The sequence below is a fragment of the Ictidomys tridecemlineatus genome, chromosome 8 (assembly GCF_052094955.1).
Source record: "Ictidomys tridecemlineatus isolate mIctTri1 chromosome 8, mIctTri1.hap1, whole genome shotgun sequence".
Lineage (NCBI taxonomy): Eukaryota > Metazoa > Chordata > Mammalia > Rodentia > Sciuridae > Ictidomys > Ictidomys tridecemlineatus.
The window spans coordinates 142,422,464-142,448,903 of record NC_135484.1 but is presented as its reverse complement, the minus strand read 5'-3'; the positions used below and the strand labels follow the sequence as shown (position 1 = coordinate 142,448,903).

General features: G+C 39.6%; 1 protein-coding gene across 1 annotated transcript in view; it reads left to right on the top strand.

The window, feature by feature from the left end:
• LOC101968337 (uncharacterized) overlaps window positions 1–26,440 on the top strand; it is a 312,858-nt gene that overhangs the window by 52,594 nt on the left and 233,824 nt on the right. Inside the window, exons 7-8 of the mRNA XM_005327522.2 lie at window positions 20,441–20,517; window positions 24,504–24,624. Coding sequence (XP_005327579.2) covers window positions 20,441–20,517; window positions 24,504–24,624 — 198 coding nt within the window. The remainder of the gene's footprint in view (window positions 1–20,440; window positions 20,518–24,503; window positions 24,625–26,440) is intronic.

The following is a 26,440-nucleotide window of genomic DNA, read 5'->3' as shown; positions in this document are numbered from 1 at the left end:
TTCATGTTCCTCTTGTGAACTATTTTTTTTTTAATGGTAAAATTTTCAATGTACTGTTACTGCATAACTTTTATTTTAAATAACCAATAGAATCACAAGGGAATTGAAAGACCACATCTATCTTTATAAACAGTATAAATGATAAGCATTTTAAAGTCACTTTGTGCTTACCATGTATTATGCTTGTGTCCTTAGTTTTCTTTCAGCAGAACTGAATTTCCACGTGGTATCATTTCTTTTCAGACTACAGAATTCCATTTAGTATTTCCTACAGTATGGGGCAGGGTGTAGATTAATTCTTTCAGGTTTTGTTTGGTTGAAAAATGTCTGTAGTGTGTCTCCATTTGGGGGGGTATTTTCTTTGATACTAATGAGTTCAATACTAAGGAGTAGGCAATACCCTGCTTCCAGAAGAAGAAAGAGGGAATTCACATTCTGTCCTCAGGGCTGTTCCAGAAAGCACGGAAGTAACATGTAGGGTGTGTGGTGAAGCTACGGAAAGAACAAAAAGTGACTAAATTTGTGGATTGGTGAGATGATAACCAATTAAAAGCAAGCAGAGAGGGCAGCCCTGAGACCAGAGCTGGAGAAACTTAGAGCCATGATAACTAGGTCCAGGAAAATGTTCTTCCCACCACGGCTGTGCGTGATGAGGGACTAGTATGTTTCAAAAGGCGACACAAAGTACAAAAACAGTTAAATCTGTATGTGAGTAAGGTTCTGCAGGTCAGGAGGCTGTGGGAGAATTTTAGTAACATGCAAAGTGTCGTATAGAAAAGGGGTTATTCAGAGAAGCAGGTTTTCAGTGCTAAAATTGAACTGTTTTATAAGGTTGCTGGTAAAGGAATTTTGTAAGACACAGCATGTCAGCTGGGACCAGCTGTGTTTCCTCTGGGGTCCGCAGTTCTGTATTCACTGATTCTATAGAACACAACTACCACAAATAACAGGCATCGACGGAAGGTCTTTTTTTGACCTGGGTGCTTTTGATCTTTTTCTGATTCTTTGGTTTTTGTCAATGTAACACTCATTCTCCTTAGCTTTAGTTTTATTCTTATTATTATTTACTGCATGAGATTTGCTGAATTTCTTTTTTTTGGGGGGGGGCAGGGATTGAATCCAAGGGCTCTTAACCTCTGAGCCACATCCCCAGCCCTTTTTATTTTGAGCCAGATTCTCACTAAGTTATGTAGGACCTCAATATGTTGCTGAGGCTAGCTTTGAACTCACAACCCTCCTGCCTCAGCCTCCTGAGCCTCTGGGGTTAGAGGCATGCACTACCGTGACTGGTGAGATTTGCTGAATTTCTTAGGTTGGTGGTTTTTGTCCTTTGTTAATCACGAAGAATTCTTAGCCCATTACCTCTTCCAATATTTCTCCTCTCTCCATTCTTTCGCTCTTATCCTTCTGGGACTCCTGTATCTTATAAATTGTTTGGTTTTGGTATGTCTCACAGATCTTGGATGCTGACTTTATTTCTTTTATTCCAGTTTTTCTCTTTGTATTTCAAACTGCTTTTACGTAACTTGTTTTTAGTTTCACTGATTTTTTTTTTACCCTCAATTCCAATCAATCTTCTATAATTCTGCAGAAAGAATTATTCGTCCTTCATTTTTTTTTTTCAATTTTTAGACTGTTCATTTAGCTTTTTTTCTTTTGGGAATTGCCATTATTTATTCATGATGGTTCTTCATTTTTTCAAACATGTCCTCCATTTTGCATAGTTATGTTAAAAATCCTCATCTCATAATTTTAGTCTCTCTTCTGTCTTTGGGTCTGATTCTACTGACTGCTTCTGTTCTTGTAATCGGTCCCATTTTCTAGCCTGTTTTCATCTTGCAACATTTCATTGAATTCGGGAGTTCTATGGAAATGTCCAGTAGAAACTAACAATAAAAGCATTTATGCCGAGAAGGGCCATGTCCCTTCCTGGTCATGATCAGTGTCAGAGCCGACTCAGTCTAAAGCACTCGATCAACTACTTCTGGGTTTCTTGTGGCACTAGGTAGATTCGGCTCACCACAATCCTCCCATCTTCTGATGTGAAGATGAGAATATTTCTTGAGTGGAACTTGTGATCTGAGTGCTCAGAAGGTTTATCTCAGTTTTCTTGCCTTCCTCCTTCACGGTCTCTCTGAACTTGCAGTGGAGGGCGGTGGTCTCCTTCTGCTTTCCTACCCACCCTCATCCGGCTCTCTAGGGCTTGGTGAAGACGGAGGGAGAATAAGTGGTGCGTAGGGGCAGGTTCATCCTCCTCCTTCTCTTCGTTGTCCTCCTCCTTCTGTCTGAGTCATGATGGGCTTATAAATCTTCATACCAGCCCACGCCGGGCCTCAGTAATCCAGGTGACTATTTAGTTACATACTCCTCAGTATTTTTATCTTCTTGGGAATGAAAGCAGTTGGGGATCTCTTTTTTTTTCCTAGGAAGAATCAGAAGTTCCTGAATTTTATTGGATCATGTTTCTTTGCACCCTTGGCTCCTAAATAATCCTTAGAAAAGACAGAACCCCGTGACTGTGTAGGTTATAGAGCTTTGTTTTGTTTTAGGGTGGGAGAGTCATTCTTTTGAGACTTATGCGTTAAGTAGAAGCAGGAGTCTCTCTTGCCTGTGTCTTTAAGTTTTCTTTTTTCCCTCCCTTTTCTCCTTACTGTGCTTTTATTTCAAATCAGCCTCAATTTAGAAACAAAGAAACAGAAACAATGACAACCCTTCTTTGGCCACCCATTCTTCTCTCACTAAGGCCAGAGATCTTTATCCCTAATTCCCAAACTAGAAAGAGCAGTACCCCCTGTGTCTTCACTTCTTTCCCTCTTAGTTCTTCTCAAACCCACTGCTACGCAGTTTCCAGGACGGCCACCACTGCTCCTGTGTTTCAGGATTGCCACAGGAGTCACTTTTCAATCCTAATGCTATTCAGTCTATTGCATTCAAACATCAGATAAGTTTTATTTCCCAGAAACTTCTCATTGGTAACACGGTTTCTCTGACACTTCTTTTTCCACCTATTTTTAAAATGTCATTTTTTTTTTCTGTCTTACCAGATTCCAATTCACCTCCTGCTCTACACTTATCCTGAGGTCCATCGCATTCATATTTCACAGCTTTAGCTTTTAATTGCAGGCTCCAATGTCCCTCCGCAGCCCAGACCCCTACCCTCCAGGCCTGTAAACGAACCTGACTTACATCACCACTAGGATATGACCCTGTTTCTTTACAACCTTCCCCTCCCCGCAAACTTCCTCTTCTTGAATCATTTTTTCCATTGAACATCATACCATCCTCTCTGTGGTTATCCAAATGAGAGACCTGGAAGTGACAGTACGTTTCTATTTTTTCCTTTATCAAATCACTGACTCAGTCCTGTTCTTTCTTTGGCTGTGCCTTACTCCATCTTTTTCCTCCTTTCCAGTCCCATTGGCCCATCCCTAAAATCACTGCCCTGTCCCCCCTTGCTGTGGCCACCCGCTTCTTGACAGGTAAATGGAATCACTGATCCTTGCTGCTGCCACCGCAGTGTTTCTAAAGTGACCGTTTTGCTCAGGCTGATCCTCTGTTTGAACCCTGTAATTGTGCCAGGGGTGGTGGCACACGCCTGTAATCCCCGTGGCTCAGCAGGCTGAGGCAGGAGGACTGCAAGTTCAAGGCCAGCCTCAGCAATTTAGCAAGACCCTAAGCAACTTGGGAGACCCTGACTGTAAGTAAAAAAAAAATAAATAAATAAAAAGGGAGAGGGATGTGGGTTAGTGGTTCAGTGCCCCTGAGTTCAAGGCACTGAGATGCATTCTGCGCCTTTTGTTCTCTGCTCTTGGTCACCTTTTCCGCTGGACCCCACCTTTCTGCCCTTTGCCCTTCCTACTCCAGCAGTTCCCATGGCTTCCACAGTTCCAGGAATGAGCCTCCTTGACACTGGTGTGGTTCCCCTCTTTGATTCCTTCCTGTAAAACTCAGTTGGTCCCTTCCTGGGGTTCTCGTTGCCCTTTGCTGAAACCTCTGCTCTGGCAGTTAATTATCCGATTGCTTGTAAGTTAAACGTCTAGAGTTGAGATTGTTATGCTCGAATTCGAGACCCCCAAAAGACCACCAGAGACCAAGACCGATGTAAGCAGCAAAGAGGTGTTTATTGGGAGCTAGCTCGGTCCTCCACTCGCACACAGCAACTGGTGACGCTGAGAGGCCCCGAGCCCAGGCTTGGCAGCAGTTTTATACACCCTTTGGGGAAGGCAGGGACCCCACATACATCATAGCATCTCTTAGCAAATCATCACACACCGCGGGAAAATCATAAAACAGCTCTAAAACATGATCAGCACATTCACTGGTGGGAACAAGTTGGGTAGGGGTGATTGGTTAGTACCAGAGGGGGATTCCTTTTAACTGATTGGTTTAAGCCATGAGGGGAGTACGTGCTGAACTACATGGTTTCCCAACATGTTATCAACCACCATGATCTACTGGGAGGTCATCTGGCATCCCAGGTATTTTCCCTGTCTCATGCTGATTGGTGGCTGCTAGGGGGTTACTATGGGTCCCCACCTAGCCTGACTGAGTCAGGGACACCTGGCTCTGCAGATCTCTGCTGTTATTTGTAGATAAACAACTCAGCAGGGTGGGTATGTGCCTAGGAGTGCTCTGTGGGCAAAGACAAGGGTCACGCCCCCTTCCTTGGACAGGCTTTGCTCTGAGGTAGAGGCTGGTTTTTCAAGATACTCTGGAGAGGGGAACCCTGTTTTTTGCTTAGTTGCTTGTACCTGTGAAAGTCTCTGGCATTTAATAACAATTCGATGAAATCGAAAGAGAAAGGGTGAGTTCCAATCAGGTTACGACATGCTAAATCAGAAACTGGGTTGTGACCTATCAAAGCCTGTGGAGTTGCTTGTTTATTATACCGAGGCTACTTTTCCTCAAGTAGGAGGAAATCATTATGATTGAAAAAACCTAGAGGGAGGCCATGTTGGAGACAGAAGATGGTAGCAGCACCTACTGTTTTTCCAGATGTTTATTTCCATTGTGGAAGAGGTAATAACGTGTTGGCGAAAAGGGTTGGGCCTTTTTTCTTTTTGAGACTGTTTCTATGGAGGGTGTTGAGCACAAACAGGAGGAAATCGCAATCTATCCTTAGTGTAGTTCAGGCAGCAGGAGGAAGCTTCTAGAATTTTAAGAGACTGTCAGAAGGGTGGAGATAGTGCAGGTCACATCAACACCCAGAGGCAGTGTAGGTCAGAGAGAGTCCCAGGCATGTTGGGAGGAGAAAGGAAAGTCAAGGACGACTCAGAATTGATGGGGAAAGGTGCTTTCTACATATTAGGTTTTTATTTCTATCTTGATGTGCTCAGGAAACTTACAGCGTAACGTTTGGCCTTGTGATTTTAGTAACGATTTTTTTTTAATGAAACACACGTACAGGTGAGATGTGACACCACCTCTAGCATGGTCTATTTTCTTGGATGTGCTGTTGACCTAGCTTTATGGACTCTCAGCGCACCACCTGGTGAGGTGAAGAGGAGGGGCCTGGAGGGCTGGGTTCCTGGAGGCCTGTTTGGAGGCTGCCCTGTATTTATAGGTGTCAGGAGGATGTGATTTAGCTGGGAAGATAGAAAAGCATCTGGGAACCAGCCATTGTATTTTCTTTAGGTAAAACAATATGAAGGCATTTCACTTTTTGATTTCAAAGATATAAGCCAGACAGATGGGCTCACTGTCTTGTAACAAAAACACTAAAAAAAAAATTCATCAAGTTATGAAATAATGAGCTTGACTGGAAATCTTGCTACAGGATGGATGTTCCGGTTGTGTGATCTTCAGCCAACCCTCTGACCTCTCTGTAGCTCAGCATTTGTATCTGCACCGCAGAGGGCGTGGGGCTCGCCTTTCTTACGTCATCATGTGAAACACTAATTTGATAAACTGTCCCAAAGTGTTTTGCAGTGCCGTATGAAAGTAAGCTGTTTATTATCTTACTGTTTTTTCATGAGCACCCTCTGGTTTCTGAACTTGCCCAACTGTCCCTTGGGCAGAGTTGTTAGGATGTTTATTTATATGACATCCTATCACAAGCAGGTGAGGACAGACCCTGGGGACTAGAGGACAGAATGTGGATTCCAACTGCCCCCCTTCTTAGATTGCGACCTTGGAGCAGCTTACTTCTCTGCCTCAGTTTTTACTTCAGATCTCCAAAATGGGAATGATAACCTCCATAGGTTGGTGGCAGATTCAGATAACAATAGAAATAATCCAAGTAAATGCTTCATAGAGTTTTCAAATCATTTTAAGCATATGATTAGAGTCAGCTCTGGGAAGTAAAATACCCCAACTACTCTGCATGAGTGGGACCTTGACAAGGAGCTTTGGGAACAACTTTTGCTTCAGTGAATATAAATTTCGTAGAGAGAGGCAATTTCTGCTTTTTCTTTATTAAAGTCTTATAAATCCATAAATAGTCCCCATGAAGGTCTGTTTTCTCAATACCTTATTGTTGTATAGCTTATCTTCAGTTTCTCAAACTGAAGCCCTTTCCTAACTCTGCTGTCCTCTACCAGAACACATAGCTTACTGGTGTGTAAGATGCCCAGTGAGCTCTGTGGCCAGTAGAAAAGGCTTCATTCATTCATTTTTTCACTCATTCTTAACCCAGTACTCATTTTACCAGGTGCAAATAAGGGAAAAAAATGGTGAAGCATTTTTTTAAAAAAGAAATTGATATAAAAATATTAAAAACAGGACCAATATTATCATGGTACCACAGATGATAATAACGATGCATACTTAAATTAGACATTGATATTTAATTATTAAGTGGCCTGACTTGTTATCTATAGATGCTTTACCTATCTTAATGGATTTATTGCTCACATTATAAGATAAATCAATATTACCCTTCACACTTTGTAGTTGAGGAGACAAACTCGGTGGTGTTAAGGAGGTTGACTAAGGCTTCATACAACTGGTCAGAAGACAGAATTTGAAATGAATTTACCTAACTGTGGTGCCCACAATAGAAGAGCAATAGAAATACCCTCAGTAGGTTGCTGGAGAAAAAGATGAGAAAACACATCCATACCAAGAAGGAGCAAATTCATACTACCTATAGCTCAACAGTGGGACATGTGATAAATTCAAAGCTCTGTCAAATGGAATTTTGAGCAACTCAATAAGTGAAGACTAAGGAAGTGGAAAATCTGAATAATTGTTTTAAATGTAGACATGCTTAGTGTCTCAAAAGGATAATCAATTAAGCTGAATTCATTTTTTTTCCTTGGAAAGAGTACCAATGTGGGCATTCCACATTTTCCATGACTCTGTGGTTCTAGATCAAATGGGATTATCACATCAGGAATTAAAGTCAAAGGTAAGCATTGCCGTGCATTTTGCTGCTAATTTTAATACATCGGTTGAGATTACTAAACCATCCTCCATCCTTGCACAGTGCGTTGGGCCAAAGGGGCCTCCATCTCTAGTGAACTACAACTTACCTTGATGTGCAAGCAGACTTCATGTACTCTTGTGGCTAAGCAACTGAACTCAGCCAATCACAATAGCCAACCCTCAGCCAATCCCAAATTGCAGCTGCCAAATTATGCTCAAATAAGGCAAATGCAAAAAATGCACCAATCAGGTAATCTCTTTATGTCATTTACTGTCTCTTCTGGTTATAAAAGTAGCTTACTGTATTGAAGTCTGGAATGCTACCTGATTCTAGAATGTTTTTCTTGCTAAAGTAAACTCAGTTAAATTGAACAGGTCTGTTTTTCTTTTAACAGTCCATTGGAAGAAAACTGCATTTAGTGACTTGGAGAAACATATAATTTAAGAGGTGAAAAATAAAGGTAGTTTGTCAATTATTTTTGAAATTCAGAATATGTAAATTTTGAGTTTTTTTTAAATTGTAATGAATGGTGAAAGCTTAGAATGTTTAGACATGTAGAACCTAGTATAGAGTGAAAAAGGAAGCAGAAATAGAATAAGGCCAGAGAACTGAGGCATACTGCTACATATAATGGGGATTTATTTTCTTATAAGTGGATATACCCTTTAATAATTGTCCCCTTTTCTGTGACATCAAAAGAAACCACATTATATCCATGGCGTTGGATCACATCTTCTTAGGGCCAGTTTTTACGTTTGTCTTGAGTTCAAATTCCAAGTTGCTCTGAATCAATATATTTGTCAAATACCAGACACATATGGACATAGTAATGAATAAGTGAACGAATCAATGACTTCAGGTGTTTAAAATCTATATGTGATTTTTTTTTCCACTCATATTTCATCTGAGTAACTTCCACCTTGACACCACAGGTCGAGTGTTCTCTCCTAGAATTCTTCACTGAGTCCCAGTGTGAGATTATGCGTCTTCCTGGGTCTGGAACCTGTGGCCCAGTCTTGAGGTTGGGGGCCAGTGTTTAGTTTCAGCCTCTTGAGGACAAGGCTCTGTGGAGATGGGACGGGCCTGCCCACAGTTATTTGCATTGATTGCAGGAACAATTTCAGGAACGGTAATAACTACCTTGTAATTTTTTTTTGTAAGGATTAAAATCTGTCATTGGAGATTTCCTTGAGGGGCAAGCGTCTATTCGTTGCTTTCTTTTTTCTTTCTTTCTTCTCTCTGAAAATGCCACTTTCCTTGTTTCTTTTAGCATGTGTGGTGATCATAACTTCCCATAAAAGTTTTGAATTTTGAATTTGGGCGACCATCGTGTTCGGCATTAATATATCATTGTTGAAGGACTGGGTGATGAAGGATGGGAATTAGAAATGTAGAAGTAGGAATTTTAAGAATGAGAAAGCATGGGTGGGGTGTGGAAGACAAGGGGGTTATGAAGTCTGGGTTGAAACACATCCCTCTGTCCTTTGGAATCCCCTTGAAATAACCTTAAGACAATTTCTTTTTCTTAAAGATCTTAACGAAAACAGAGATGTATAAATATCAGATCTATTCACTTTCTCCTTCCCCCAGATGATTAAAGAAAACATCACTTAGCATAAATATTCTTTCAAAAGGCAAAAATCCCGCTCCTCTATGAACCAATGTCAATACCAACTATGCAAATATTAACAGAATATCTCTTATTAAAAGAGTTCTTTATTTACCAGGTGACAAGTAGCAAGCCTAAGTTACTTTGAGAATATCAGCTGCACTTTCTGCTTCTCATCTCTGTTCCAATCCCATTCAGAATTGTGTGTAAGGTCTATTCCATTGTTTTATTTCCTTGGTCCAAAACTTTCAATACTTCTCACTGGCCAGGTAGTTTAATTTTATTTGTGGTGATGGGGGATTGGACTCTAAGCAAGCATTCTACCACAGCGCTCTATCGTGAGTCTCCAAGCTGTCTTTTTTTAAAATATATATTTTTCAAGAAATTGTCATGATATAGTAGAATGATGTTGGGTTGAAAAGTCAAACAGTCATGAATTCAAATGGTTTATAAATCTTAGGGCATACGTGGCCTTAGGCAATTCAATTATGTTTTGGGGGTATCAGTTTTCTCATCAATTACCTGGGGATGCAATTCATATCGTATAATATTGTCACACCTATTACATGTAATTAAGGTCTATCCAGTAAATGGTATTAAAAACAATAAAAACATTAGTTATTAAATCATATCAGAAAAGTCCAATATTCTTGTTAGGAAGGAAATTATTGTTTTATCTATTAACTTCTTTTCCTTCAGTCTGTGATCCTATACTACATGGTACCATTTTCAAATGTATCTTATTGCACTGCCTTATGGACAAAAGCATTTTTATATTCACTATGTAATAGAAATTTTCTATGTGGCATAGAAATATGTGTTAACTTAATGTCAAAGAAACATTCGTTGAACGCCTGAAATGTCAGTCATTTTATATGAAATCAAGGCATTGACTGATCAAAGATAGATATAGATAGATATGGATAGATAAGATATAGAATCACTATTGCTTAAAGTGATTCTTATTTATTTGGTTTAGATGCCAAAAGGCTCCTTTCAGATTTTACAAGTTTCTATGAAATAATTTGTAAATTATACTAAATTGTGATTTTGGAGAATCTGTATCCATTTCTCTGTTCATCTTGCTTCATGTTTATAATTATATCTTTTTACCCAAAAGTTCTCCTCCACACTTGAGGCCTCCCAACAATTCTCATTCTATGATGAAATTCTCAATAATTTTGACATCCAAGTTGGGCTGTCAACCTGCCCATCCTTAGCAAGTCTCAAGCTCCTTCTTTGAAGAATTCTAATGAAATAGGATATAAAGTTTTAAGGAGCCGTGAAACAGATAACCTCATTTCAAAGGGGGGTATAAACATAGCACCAGAATTAAAATTTATATTGTTTGAAATCCTCCTAGAGGAGAAAAATTAGTAAATATTAAGAAAGCTCTCCCAGACAACTTTCCAAATTTTTAATGACTGGCTTCATTTCCAAAAAAATTATGTTTTTTTCTTAGTGGAAAAATGTCTCTAAAGGATTTTTAGTATCTAAAGTGTTTTTTCATATTGCTGCTACCTCCTGATTCCAGTACCCCCAGGGTAATAAGTAAAAGCTGAAATTTACATAACCAATTTTGGGATTTGTGAATGTAAAGAAAAAAACTTATAGAAGGTAGTGAATAATTAATACTTTAGAATTTTCAAGTGTTTTAAAAAATCATATCTCACAGGAAATATATAAGATTATAGACATATTCTGAAATGAAGCTGAAGCATTAAAATTTTTTGTAATTTAGGTAAAGAAAAAAATTTTTTTTGTACCAGAGGTTGAACCCAGGGGTGCTTTACCTCTGAGCCACATCCCCAACCTTTTTAATATTGTACTTTGAGACAATGTCTCACTAAGTTGCTTATGGTCTCAATAAATTGCTGAGGCTGGCCTTGAACTCAAGATCCTTCTGCCTCAGCCTCCTGAGTTGCTGGAATTATAGGTGTGCACCATTGTGTCTTGCTTAAGTAAAAAAAAATATATATTAGCTATGATGTCATCCCATTGTACTGTTCTGTAAAGCTTCACAGATCTACTACAGTGCTACAGGTATGAGCTTTCAAATTATCATGGCGACCACAGTGACAATTATTTTACATCTACTCAATTTTACATCCTTTTTTTTTAATATTTATTTTTTAGTTCTCGGTGGACACAACATCTTTGTTGGTATGTGATGCTGAGGATCGAACCCGGGCCGCACGCATGCCAGGCGAGCGCGCTACTGCTTGAGCCACATCCCCAGCCCAATTTTCCATCCTTTTTTTGCAACAAGATAGCAGCTATAAAAAAGTACAGTTGGAAAGCATGTGTAAGAGACAACTCTTTCTTCTTGAAATTCATATTTTAAAAAATGTTCTAAATTACTCTTAGGTTCTTCAGATACATTTTTTTTCTCTCTCTCTCTCTCTGATGAACTCAACAGAGAAAATGTAGTAGGGTTACCTGAGACTAATAAGCAGAAAGGAATCATGCTATTAGTAAGGACGTTGAACTTCAGGGTGAAAGTCATGAAGTAATGTTTGGGGCCCCTTAACCAACATTCTGCTACAACAATCTCAAACTCATTTAAAAAAATATTTTAAAAGGTTAAGTCAGAAATAAAACATTTAAACTTCCTCTCATGGTTCCTGATCCCCTGACTAATGTTAGCAGTGGCCAGTGACAAAGGTCTCTGCAGCTACTTAATAAGAAATTTCTGGAAATCTCAATGGATAGGCCTCAGAGGAGAGGGCTCCTAATGGTTATGGTAACTTTTCTGAGAGGCATGCAGAGTCAGTTAAAAAAATGTCTACTTTGTTATGCATTAAAATTAACAACACAGCCAAAATAACATCAAAGTAGTTAATCAAATTCATAGTTATTGTATCTAATACCCAGCCTATACTCAGATTTCACCAATTGCTCTCAAAGTGACCTTGGCTATATGCTTGTCTAAGAAGGTCCCAATCAGAGCTGCACCTGCTCTTCTGTCCCATAGCTTGGCCTGACACACTGTCTGGGTCAGCTGTGTCATAGATTTTTTTTTTTTTTAGAGAGAGAGACAGAAAGAGAGGAGAGAGAGAATTTTTTAATATTTATTTTTTTAGTTTTCGGCAGACACAACATCTTTTGTTTGTATGTGGTGCTGAGGATCGAACCCAGGCTGCATGCATGCCATGCGAGAGCGCTACCACTTGAGCCACATCCTCAGCCCTGTCATAGATTTTCTGTAGACAAATTTGTCCCCTTACTTGCTCCTGGAAGCAGTTACCCATTTTTGAATATTTTATTTTGTTTTCTTTTTAACAGACTGTCTACTCAAGAGACAGTTCATGTGTAAAAACAGTTTGAAGGGCATTAGGTCATTGATAGCCACTTTTTTTTTTCTGGTTGATAGACATAGAGCATGACTTTACATTCAGACATGTTATTTTTTCCTCTTAGCTCTAAGGTATATTTCAATAAGGCAGTTAATTAATTAATTAATTAATATTTTTGACATCTATGTGATCACATTTATTGCAACAATGTTTACTAAATTCAAGAAATGGAAGCAAACTAATGTGTCCATCACCTGATGAATGGATAAGGAAAACTGGGTGTGCATACAAAATATAATACTATTCAACCACAAAAAAGGATCAAATTCTGTCATATATAACATCAGTTGGACTGGAAGTCACTGTGTTAATTGCAATCAACAAGGCAGAGAAAGATAAGTATCCTATGTTCTCATTCTGTGTGGAATCCACAAAAATGGATCCCATAGAAGCAGAGAATGGTGGTTATAAGAGACTGGGGAGAGAAGGGGTGAGGAAGAGATGTTGGTCAATAAGTGCTAAGTTAAAATTAGGAGCAAGGCTCTGAGGTGGTATTGCATAGTAAGTTAATTTTAACTAGCTAAAATGTTGGTATGATTTTTTAAAAAGTAGATAAAGAGATTTTGAATGTTTTCCCACTAAAAAGTGATAAATGTTTGAAGTGACAGATATGTTTAACCTGGTTACAAAATGTACATATGCACCTAAATATCACATGACACTATATATATATATATATATATATATATATATATATATATATATACAATTTTTTTAAATTTATGAAACATCTAAAATTTAATTTTAAAAGCGTACAATATACAAATGACTAATTTTTATGAAGTATCTCTATCCACTTTCGTACTTGTTTCTGTAACACTCAGTGTTATATAATGTTTCCAATTTACATAAAGTGCACTTCTGTATGAAAAATACTAAGTTGAGTTTATCTTCTCTATGCTCATGGAGTACTTGCAGAATTAGAATTCACACGGCTGTCAAGTACTAACTACTGAGCAAGAGCACATAAACTACACCAGGCATTCAGCCTCTTCTGCTCTTATCTGTACAGTCTCATTAGAAGTTCCACACCTGCTGAAGAAGTCCGGCTGGCTGGGCAAAATAACGGGGGGATCGGGGGAGAGGTGAGGGACACGAACAACTTGGGTACCTTGATACAGCAGGAGTGGGAGCCGTTTATTGTAGGACAACAGAGGTATTTATACATTCCATATAGCTATTCTAATTAACATACAGCAGTCAACCAATAAGGAATCTCCACACTTAATGGCTCTCTGTCGTTACTTCTTCACAAACCACTCCCTCTGGCAAAGTACCAGGCACCATCCAGACTTGTTTACAGACTCTAACACACACCCATTAATGGAAGCCCTAGAACTTGCCTTTAAAACACCCAATAAGTGTTTTCTGAACATTTTGTTTTAATATAAGAGCAGTTATTTTTAAAAGTTGCTGAAAGATTAAATGATTTCAGGGATTTGTCAGTAATGAAAGCTTTCATGAATTTCATGAATTTGTGAAGTGGTGTACGCATTGCACCTCCTTACTCTGTACCAGCCCAGATTTTTTTAAAAAATTAATTTTTTATATATTTTGAATCATATTACATAGTTTCTTTATATTTGTCTTTTTTTTCCTGCACATTCCTCTCAATTAAGGAAACGGCTGTGGGTGGAATATGGTTTGAATGTGTTACTCCAAAACTTCACGGGATGGCCCCTTGGTCCCCCCTATGGGGGACATGGTGGGAGGTGGTGGGACCTTGAAGGGGTGGAGCCCAGTGGGTGGCAAGGCCTTGAGGTGTCCCCCTTACGTATGGATGAGTGCTGTGTAGCAGGAGTTGTAACTCTCCTGGCGCTGAATTTGTACTGCAAGAGTAGGTTGTCCAAAAGCAAGTCCACCTCACCAGCTTGGCCTTCTCTGCTCGTGGCTATTTCCCATTTTACTTCTATTTTCCCTCTCTCCTGGGCTCTGTTGTGATGTAGCAAGCAGAACCTGCAGCAGAGGCCCATGAAATGGATTGCCAGACCCTGACTTCCAGCCTCCAAAACTGTGAGCTAAATAAACCTGTTTTCTTTATAAAGTACCCAGTGTCAGACATTTGGTTGTAATAACACAAAATAAACTGAGAAAAAGTAAAATCAAAATAAACTTAGGGAAAAAATTCTTTTAGGAGCCTGGGATATGACTTTTATTAGTTTTGATGAGAAGGTATAGAATGTAAAGACAAAGATTTTTGTTGTTGTTGTTTCATGACCAAAACTTAAACATGACCTTTACTTCTTTATCTGTGGATTACAGACTTTTTTTTGGTTCATTTTCTTTTGGAAATTTTTGTGCTTTCTTTTTTTAAAGAAAGACAGTTCTAGAACAAATATTGCCTTCCCTAAAATATTTCCTCTTATTACTGTTGGAAAACATGAGCCAAGGAAGAGAAATAAAAGGAGATAATTTTGAAAAATCAGTATTTAAAGTTTTAAGTTATAGCTAGTTAGGGATCTTTTGAATTTTGTCTGAATGTTATATGAATAAGTAGAATATTATTATTTTTTTGGTACCTGGAATTGAATACAGGGGCACTCAACCACATCCCCAGTCCTTTTTAAATATTTTATCTAGAGACAGGGTCTCACTGAGTTGCTCAATACCTTGCTAAATTGCTGAGGTTGGCTTTGCATTCATGATCCTCCTGCTTCAACCTCCCAAGGCCTTGGGATTACAGGCACGTGACGTGCCAACGTGTCTGGCTTAATATGTTAATTTTTGATTTTTCAGTAATTTTACTAAAAGGTTTTTCTTTTTTTTGATAAATCATTTCTTGTATATTCCCAGTTATAGCAAGTCATCATTTAATCCAGACTAATAAAATGTGATGGAAAATATTTTGGCTTGCAAAATATTCAAAAATAAATTTTTATGTAAAAGAAGAATTATTATTAGTTTACTAACTAATTATCAGTTTAATAAACGACAGATGCTTCTCAAATACCTGACAGGATTTGAAGATAGCTGGCTTTAGACTTTAGGCTTACATTTTCTTTGTAAACCATGATTGTCCTGTTTGGTAAGTTTTATAAGGTGGATGGTACAAAGAGAAATTTCATGGGATTTAATAAGGTTTTCCTGTCTAGCCTTTTCTATTTATTTCTGAAGGATCATAGACTTCTATTGATCTCAGCCTTGTTTTCACAAGGAGACGGGGTCATAGGCATGTAACAGAAACTATAGGGGGCAACGTGAGTGGGAGAATAAAGAAATTCACACAGTGAGCCTAACCTCTAGAAGGTGATTTCTGATGAGGATGTGAAGGACCAGTCATGCCCTGCCGCAGTCTGGCTGGGCACGATTCAGGAGCCACTTGTCAAAAGAAAAGAACTTTATTTTTAGAACCACACACGCCAAACAAAACAGCTCCTCAGGAAAAACCCTCAGAGCCCAAATGCCACCACCGGCTTCCCACAAGCCTCTCACCCCCACACCAGCCTCCCCACCTCCCACAATCCTCCTGCTCTTGAGGCCGATTGGCTGGGTCGCATGGGCAGAGCCAAAGAAGTCCCCCAATGAGCAGCTCCGTGGTCTGAAAGGGCAGGGAAACAGCCCAATGAGCATCACCGCAGAGGAGCCAATCAGCTAGATGTTGCTGGGGCCGCTGTGAGCCAATCATCAGCCGGCAGCTGGAAGTTTGCTGGGGCCCCTTCAGCTGTGGCTCTCAACATCTCCCCCTCTCTGTTTAAACAACAGCTGCTGGTCACCAGAGCTGGACCAACAGCTCTGGTGACCAGCAGCTCTGGTCTCCACCAGGTGTTACCTCCTCAGGTAAAATGATTGGAGTCTCAAGAGAGACCTTAAGCAAAGAAAATTCAGATTTGCTCATGGATTTCTGATTCTCAGAAATTGTGTGAGAGTAAATGTTTGTTATTACATTTCCAAGTCGTGGGATAATTGGATATAAAACAGTAACAACAGTCATCTCTCCTCATACACAATTTCGGCTTCTGTGATTGCAGTTATCTGAGATCAACGTGTGATCCCAAAACACTACATGGAAAATTCCAGAAGTAAGAGAAAGAGCACATTTAAATAACTTTTATCACAGTATACTGATATAATTGTTTATCTTATTATTAGTTATTATTGATCTCTTTCTGTGCCTAATTTATAAATTAAACTCTATTTTTGTATAAGAAAAAGAAAAAAATCTGAGGTTTCCATCATCCACTGGAAGGTTTTGGAATGTGTCCCATGTGGATAACGAGGGCCCAGTTACAGAATTTGGTACCTAGAAGTGGAGTATTGCCCCACCCAAACACAAGTCATGAATGACACTGAAAACACACAGAGAATTTTCAAGAAGAGTGTTACTGAAGGCATAGAGTGCCTTGATGAAGATGCTTCCAGAATGCTGATAGTCCTTGAGAAGTGGGCTGAGGGCGTAAGCAAGTAAGATCCCATTGGAAAATGGAGGAAGGAGTCTTTCTCAGGAGCCTGAGAGAGTTTAGCAATAGTGTTGCCTGTAGTTACAGAGACCAGGGACCTAATGCACTGGATAATCTAGCTGAGGAGATTCCCGGCCTGAGGATTATAGGTGCTTCCTGTTGTATTCTCACTGATTATGGTAAAATGTGAGGTGAGAGAAATGAACTCAAGGAAGGAAGGACTGTGAAGCCAAATGAGTCATGGCTTGATGGTTCTGAAAATTCTCAGCCTCCCGGATGGTAAACAACAGAAGAAACGAAGAAATGGCTTCTGAACAAAGATCCGATGCCAGGAAAATGTGATTCAAGGATGAAGCCGGGGGTGTCAGAGTCAAATCTTTTGTTAAGACGTCAGAAATATCAAAGGCAGTGGCTCAAAACACTATTCACCTAGACAAAAGGCACGCTGAACAGATTAAGGGTGTGCCTCTCGGTTCCTGTCAATCAAACAGTGAATTTCTATGAAGCTCAAGGGCATAGCCCCTCATCCTGTCACTGGAAGCCGTGGTAGAGCAGGTCTTATTTGGAAGAGATTTGTGGTTTTGACTTTCATGTAATAAAGTGAACTCCAATAAGATTCACAGAAGACTCACAAGGATTTAAAAGTAATTATATAAACAGAAAAATCAACTGATTTGACTGAAAGTGTAATAGGGGTTCACTTGATGCTTTGACTACATGTTTTTTTTTTCCCCTCCTAAACCTTCTCCTTAAACTTCTCCTCCCTGATCTTCTTTTCCCTAAACTTCTCCCTAATCTCATTTTCTTTGTGCCACCTCTTTTAAAATGCCCCTGTTCCCCAGGATGTGCAGAATCACATTGGATTGGCATTGAGGTCGGTGACCGAGCTTTGGTTACAAAAGGAATAGAGCAAAATGAAGAGAAGTCTTTGGGTCCCTAAATTCTAATGGCAGGAAGCAGGCTGGGGATTGTACTTAAGTTGCCGAATCCTTGGTCCTGTCCCCGACGTCAATCCAATAACAAGGACACGGTTTTGAGAAAAAGGAAAAAGAAGGTTTATTGCTTTACTAGCAAAGGAGAAACACAGGGGACTCCTGTCCCAGAGGCTGTGATTCTGCCCCCATCAGCAGGAACAGGAGGCTTTTAAAGAGGTGATTCAAAAACTGCATTCTATACTTCTCTGTTGGAGTTGTAATTCACTTGTTAATTTGGGAGATAGTCAATTCTGGATTACCTCATTCCTATGATTGGGTGTATATTTGAGGACAGATAAATCTTGGATGGGGAAGAAAGGTAATATTCTTTCCCCTGAGATTAGGGAGGGGGAGGGATTAGGGAGGAGCAGAAACCTATCCATTTTAAAAATTGGTCCCAGTGGCAGAGCAGCAAGGGCTAAATTCAAAACATAAAGTGGGCCACGGTTACACTTAGCTGCAAAGGTGAGCTCCTGTTATGAAAAAAGGTGATGGGTTCAGAGAATGGAACCAGGGGTTCAGGGGGCAGGGCTGAGAGCCCTGGGAGTTAGTCCCAGATTTGGAGACTTCCTCAAGAACATCCAACATAGCTCTTTGGACCTATGATCCTAGCCTCTGATTATTCACACCTTTATCTAGTTCTCTCTGTGAGATACCAGGGTTGATCTGTGAGACCAAAAGCAGAAGTGATGGTGTGCATGTGTGCATTTTGAAATTAAGTATTAAAGAGTTCAGCTCTTGAGTCTCCTCTTCTCTCTCTCTCTCTCTCTCTCTCTCTCTCTCTCTCTCTCTCTCTCTCTCTCTGTTTACCTTCACTGAATATGTTAATATTTGCCTACTTAATAGTGATTCACTTTGTGCTTTGAATGTGGCCCTTAATGCTCTGCCATGGAAACTTAATTTTAAAGTGGACATGTTATTTTTCTCTTCTCTCTCCCAGCACCTCCCTAATGTCAGGGGAAACAGGATTCCCTTTCTTCCCCATCCTAGGCAGAGTTATCTGTCCTTGGGCACACACCCACCCTAAGAGGAAGTCACCCAGACTTTGGGGATGGCACCAGAAGATCTCAGAAATGACTGTCTCCCAAATTAACAAGTGGATGACAGCTCCAACCCAGAGCATGTGGAATGTAGCCTTTGAATCCCTCTTCAAAAGCCCCCCTGCTCCTCTGGATGGGCAGAAGACAGCCTCTGGGACAGGAGTCCCCTGTGTTTCTCCTTTGCTAGCAAAGCAATAAACCTTCTTTTTTCTTTTGAGAAAAACTGTGTCCTCATTAGTGGATTGGCATAGGGGACGAGGACCAAGCTTTTGGCAACACCTGTTATGCTTGAATTCAGGACCCCCCAAAGACCACCAGAGACCGAGACCCATGTAAGCAGCAAAAAGGTGTTTATTGTGAGCTAGCTCTGTCTTCCTTGCACACACAGCAACTGGTGACGCTGAGAGGCCCTGAGCTCAGGGTTTGCAGCAGTTTTATACACTCTTATTTTTTTTTTTAATTTTTATTTTTTTTATTGGTTGTTCAAAACATTACATAGCTCTTGACATATCATATTTCACACTTTAGATTCAAGTGGGTTATGAACTCCCATTTTTACCCCGAATACAGAGTGCAGAATCACATCGGTTACACATCCACATTTTTACATAATGCGATATTAGTTTTGGGGAAGGCAGGGACTTCACATACATCATAGCATCTCTTAGCAAATCATTACACACCGTGGGAAAAAATCATATAAAACAACTCTAAAACATGATTAGCACATTCACTGGCGGGAACAAGTTAGGTAGGGGTGATTGGTTAGTACAAGAGGGGGATTCATTTGAACTGATTGGTTTAAACCAAGAGTGGTGTTCGTGATGAACTACATGGTTTCCCAACACCATAACTACTGGGGGGTCATCTGGCATCCCAGGTATTTCTCTGTCTCATGCTGATTGGTGGCTACTAGGGGGTTGCTATGGGTCCCCACCTAGCCTGACTGAGTCAGGGACACCTGGTGCAGCAGATCTCTCCTGTTATTTGTAGATAAACAACTTAGCAGGGTGGGTATGTGCCTAGGAGTGCTTTGTGGGTCTTTCCAAGGACAAAGGTCATGTCCCTTCCTTGGACAGGCTTTGCTGTAAGGTAGAGGCTGGTTTTTCAGCAGGAATACTATTATTAGTATTAGAAATAGATTTTAAACAGGGTTTCTGTACATTACAGTTTACACAGGATAGCCCTAGATTTTGCTTACCATCCTCACATAATTAAATTTTCCCTTTTACTCCTTAAATGTCCTGAAATGGATGATAAATTATATGGTTAAAATTATTGTTTGCAACCCTAGGATGCTACACATCCAGCCATACATCCATTTACATGTCTGAAAACATACTGTTATGTGGCATGTGAGCATGTGTGTGTACAAGGCATGTATGGAAGGTAAGTGGTGGGGACAGAGAGAAATCAAAAGGGACACAGAAGCTGTGCTGGTGTCCACTTAGCATTTTTCCTCTTTGTTATGTTGTTTTGATCTCCCTCTACTTCCCTGGAGAAAGTCACTAAGCAAGTGAGGAAGATGGTACCATAGGAAGGTGGCTACTAAAGGTCGAATTTCAGGGTTCTTTGTCTCTGGGAACTACAGCCTTTGAGGGGCAGCATATCCTGGTCTTAGAAAAGTGAACTTAGGTGTAGATGTTTCAACTAAACATCAATTTTATTTCTTTTCTGTTTTTGTTTTTCTTCATGCAGGAATGGAAATTTGATGGGGAAGGACTCAACCAGCACATTCCTGTGTCATGTTTAAAGACTGATAAAACATTTCGGAAGTATGTTTCTTCATATTTGATTTAATGTGTTTTATTTTGTCTGTGTGTGTGTGTGTGTGTGTGTGTTGGTGGCTGTGGATTAAAGGTGCACTAGGTGCCCCAGTGTGAATCAACCTAAGGTTTTTGGGAACAGTGACCCCATTTCATCTTGTGATATATCTGTGCCCCTTTGTCCATATGATGGTTCTGGATGAGACATTCAAGCCAGGGTGGTGTAGCTTCTAAGGTCCTTGCTTAGCATCTGTTCGGCCATCTTAAGTGACAGCCATCACTTTAAGGAAAAATTTTCACTTTCCCACCCAAGGGCCTGTCTGAGAAAGGCTCCCCACTCCCTCATACCAACCCAACCATCATTAGGACCTGCCCAGCTCTGATTTCTGAAACTCCCCCATAAAAGCCCCAGAACTCAAGCCTGTGTTGCCTCTCTCTCCTATAGAGAGATGGCCTTTGCTTGTCAGCTCTGACAAGTAAACTCTCCTGTGTATCTCTGCCTGGTCTCCGTCTTTCATTTCTTGCTTACCTGTCTCTCGTTCCTCACTTTCCCTTCATAGCTGATCCATGTTTTCTGTATCTCTTGGAAAGGACCTAAGGCCTTGGACCAAGGTAGGAACTTGCAGGTTTGGGATACTGCAGGCACTTCTCCCTCAAGTGGTGGTGGTAGGTGTGGTTCCCAGCAGTTCTCAGGTTGGATGGTCTCACCTTGAATCTTAGGCTTTACCTCTACCTTGTGACCTTGCCCAAGAGGGTCAACACTCCTCAGAATCAGCTCCATAAAGCAGGAGCAATAATACCTGGATTATTGTGAGGGCTGAGTGAGATAGAAATACTGTGTATTTGAGAGTAGCCTTGAGCAAGCCACATGCTCAACAGATATGTGACTCAATACTGCACATCAGTGGCTTTTGGGAGGGATTGATTTTGCCCCCAGGGGACATTTGGCAATGTCTAATGGCATGTTTGATTGTCAGGAGTAGGAGTGGGTCAGGGAGCTAGTGGTATCTAGTGGACAGAGGCCAGGGATCCTGCTACACATCCTGTGATGCCCAGGGCAGCCCCCACCATGACAAAGAAGTATCTGGTTCAAAATGTCAATAGTGCTGAGGTTGAAAACCCCTGCTGCACATCTTTGCTGCTTATTCTTTGCCATTTTCTTTAACTTTTATTCCTACTAGAAGTGCAAATAAGAAACCAACCAGAGTGAGTGAGACCTGTCTCACTACTTAATGTCTGAGAGTCTGGGCCATGAACACAGGATCGTACATCATTTTAATAGATGATGTAAAGATCGGTGACCGGTAGAACAGTTTACCCCCCATGCCCAACATTGGTAATGATAGGACGTTACTAAGAAAATGGCCAGGGAGGTCTACAAGCTTTTCTATGTGATAGAGCTAATTACAGGCTGACTTAAAATATTAGAAATAGGAACTAACCTAAATATCCAACAATAAGGGATCATTTAAATGAATTATGGTAGACCCTTGGAATTAAACACTAGGCAATACCTAAAAATTATGTTGTAGAAGAAAAGAATGCCTATAATATATAAAGTATAAAATACAGGTTACAAAACAATATTTACAGCATCTGTCTCACTTTGTATTAAAAAATATGACTAGCTAACTGGGCATGAAGAACGGAAGAAATCAATATTTTTATCGGTGGTTATATCTGGACTGTAAACTAATGGAAAATTTTAGAATGTACAAACATCTATGCATAGACAGACAGCCCTCTGAATTCAGTTTCCACAGTCATGGATTCAACCAACCTCAGATATAAAATGGTTGGAAACTATCTGTACTGAACATGCATAGACTTTAAATCTTGTCATTACTCTCTAAACAATACAGTATAACAACCATTCCCATAAAATTTATATTATGTTAGGTATTATCCATCATCTAGAGATGATTTGAAGTATATGAGGGGATGTGAGAAAGTTATATGCAAATACTGCACCATTTTATATAAGAAACTTGAGGATCCATAGATTTTGATACCCAACAGGGGTCCAGGAACCAATCCCCAGTGGATGCTGACAGACAACCTTACTTACATGATCATAAAATTAATAAGTGCTCAGTAAGAGGGAAAACAAGGAGAATAATCTGCCTTAAGACCTACTGAGAATGTGACCAAAAGCCTGTTCCTGGTTCCTGACTTAGAATTTGATTGCTTTAAGGTAACTCACATTACTAGATTGTCTCTAGATACCTGCTATCGTGTTAAAGGTGTATCTGACCTTTTAAGGTTCATTATGTCCCTTTTTAAAGAAGGTGATTTTATTTTTTGTGTTTTTAGATTTTGTATTTGTTCTTTTTTTTAGTTATAAACAACATTATAATGTATTTTGACATATCATACATATTATAGAGTATAACTTCCCATTTTGGGGGTTGTACATGATGTCCAGTTACACTGGTAGTGTATCCACATATAAAACATAGAAAAGTTATGTCCAACTCATTCTACTGGGAAGTTAATTTCAGAAAACCTTCAATTACAAAAAAGTAGGATTGTAACTAGGAACTGTGTTTTCTTTTCTTTTTTTTTTTTTTTTTAATTTTCCTTTCAGATTATGCTTGGGAATGTAGTATCCAATTATTGACGTTAAGTTTTTAGTCTATTTCTGAATGCCTTCTAATACTTGCCAGGGGAACAAAGAAAGAAACTGAGGAAATCATCTCACTTTGGTGAAAATAAAAGGTTGGATGTTTACTAATGGAATCTGTTTACCTTCATAACTGTATAATAGGGCCATTAAAGACAAGAGATACAGTAGTTTAAAAGTAATAAAATTTACAACAAAGTGTATTTAATTTGAAATTGAATTGCCAGCAAATGGGTGTCCTAATGAACCCTTGTGTCAATGTAGCTCTAATCAAATTAAGGGAAATCATTTGTATCATAGGGAACTAAATCAGCAGTGAGACCCCAAAAGGCTATTCCTCCGGTGGGGGTACAGTCATTGTCACAGATGGTCCTGGTGATGGAACTAAGCTTGAGTTAGGAGACATGAGATACAAGAGCCTTAATTCAAACGAGTTTGGGGAAGTAGGCAAATGCTGTCAGGATTTAAGGAGCTACATAAATAAATTAAAAAAAAAAATACAGCCAACCGTAGAGAAGAACCTGCAGTAAAGTGGGTAAATGTTAATAGGGTGAAAAGATGGGGGGAGAGGTGACGTTGTTGAGGGTGGAAATGGATCCTGATCTCTGGTCATTGTGTTAGAAAAGTTTATGTCATATCAGCAAGTCATCTATTTAAATGATTTTTTTTCCTCTCCAAGTTCTCTAATAACTTAAGATGAGAGGAAGGGTTAGAAAAGAAAGGGGGCAAAAACACCTTATCAAACACAGTTGACCCTCTGTATTTACTGATTTCGTTCCCATAGATTCAACCAATTGTGGACTGAAACAATTGTGGTTAGGCCTGTGATGGTAGCAAGCATACTGGACATGTAGGGACTTTTGTCATTTTCCCTTAAGAAATGTAGTAAAATAATTATCTACATTTGTTTATGTTATTTATATTGGATTAGGCGTCATAAGTAACAGGAGATGCTTTAAAGAAGGATGTTGGGGAGGAGTTATGTAAATACTATGCCACTTTATATAAGACACTGAGCCTCCGTGGATTTCGGTATCCTTGGGGGCTCTGGGAACCAGTCCCTCGCAGACACAGAGGAGGCATGACTGCATTTGATCTCCTGATAATTTCTGAAACAAGTGGCATTTTAACTGTTGGGAGATTGGTGGCTAATATAGTGAGTCTTATATTTTATGGGGCCATACTTCAAAAGCTACTTCTTCCCTGACTTTAATCAACTGCAGTTGATGGTTGATGGTGTTTATCTAAGTCCTAGATAACCTGCCAACGTGTCTAAGGAAGACACCCGGGTTGTGCTGTGGTTCCAAAGGCCAGCCTTCTCTTTGTGCCCTACAGTCAATTTCTCTGTCTTCTTCCCTCCTTCCCATCACAGCCCCAGAGCTCCACCATTCACTGCAGACTTACCCATTGGTAAAAGGGACAACGTGGCCAAGCTCGGCTCCCTTACAGAGGTAACTAATGATTCCCAGGGAGCAGCAGGATCTTGCTGGCAGGTGAGGCTCCTGGGACTGACTTTTTTCCTGATGCGAAATGTTAAATGATGAGATCAATGGTATTGATCCACTTGCCTTTTCTCCCTTCCTCCTGTAGGACTCTTGAGGGAAAACAGTTTTAACAGGTCTTAATAAATATATCTGATGAGAATCCCCTGCTAAAATAGAATGACTCAAAGTCCTCAAGACCAGCCTGAGTCCCTGCTGTCCAGGAGGCAGGGCTAGCTCTATGCAAATGAGACAAGCCTTGAGATTTGACGAATCTCCCTTCTCCCTCTCCTACTCCTCTGACACAGGCTTTGAGGAACGTTGTAAATGCAAGAGAGATTGTGGTATAATTCCTCAGACTGGCATTTCTGCCCCCTAGTCACCATTCGATTATCTTCCAAATTGCTGTGTTTCAGAGAGATAAAGATTTTTTATGGCTTGCTGACTTGAAACAACCACTAGAGCCGGCAAAGAGATGGCTAAGCGGCCATGCATAGTAATTCCATTGGTAAATGACAAAAATCTTTGTTTGTATGACATTTCCAAAATGACTACAGAAGATGAATCTAAAACACAAAATGTCACATTTGGCATGCAAAACTATCACAATGTATTTCAGTATAAAATTCATAGAGGCGTTTAATTTAGAATGTGTTTAATAACTCCGTCTGCTTGCATCGGTAATCCTGCCTTGAGGTTTAAAAAGATTGTCTTATTTATTCACATGGTGTTAATTTTTAAAATATTTTTGGAAACCCATATATGAAGGTTAAGTCCTTGTTGTTAATTAAGGCTTTCTAATTAAACCAAAAATAATTGTTATTCCGATTAGTTTTTAAGTACGACTTGTAGGAAAAAAAAAAACAACAAAAGAAGTTGAACAACTTTCACCGTTTGTTTAATTGTGATTCAATTCCAGCAGCATCATCTCTCTATGGAAATATATTTTTATCTCAGCAAATAATCTAGACAGGATTAAAAGACACTTCCTGTTTACAACAGATTAACCGGTGATTCTACTAACTGGAATGGCCAAGAGAGTAACTTGCTTCCAAACCTGATGTTATTATTATTTTTTTAATTTTTAAATTTTTATTAAAGCACAAAAAAAAACCCAGAGAATTCTTTGAGGTTAAATTATTCCAAAAATGATTCGGGACTTGTGTGTATAAAAGCATGACTTAATGACATTTGAGTTATTAATAATCCCAGTTTGATATTTATTTAATCTGAAACAAGAGTTTATTAAAAATCATTAGTTTGTATACAGTTGGGGACACGGATTAAAAATGAAAGTGGTCTGCTCTCAGCTGTGGATGAACAATGGAAATCCAAATGTGCTGTAAAATATTAAATCGTGCCTCAGACCCATGCAATCTGTGCTGACTTTTAGGGTAAAGCATATCCACGTGCCATTTCTCCTTTACTTTCTGGACTGTTCTTGGCAGCCTAGGGGCACGTTGACCTGGTGTTGAAAGTACAGAGTTCTCCATCAGGTGAGGCGTTAGTCTGCACTTTTCTTATCCCGTGGCATTATGATCTGTGATCAGTGCTGCAGGCCCAGGGTGTCACCTTTCGGGTTCCCAGTTTGAAGCTTGCTGCCCAGGTTTGCCCATCCCCAATATCTAGAAGGCATGCTGTGTGGTTTTTAGAAGTGTTGGTTTCCTGTTAATTCTATCTTATTATAATAGATGAATGGTTTCTGATGTCACAGATCATTAACATACCATGCTTAAAAACTGGCTAAACTTTCCCTCCCACCTTCAGCAATTTTGCCTTTTGACCTCTTAATTATACATCATGCATCCTCGTCTGTTATCGTTGCTAA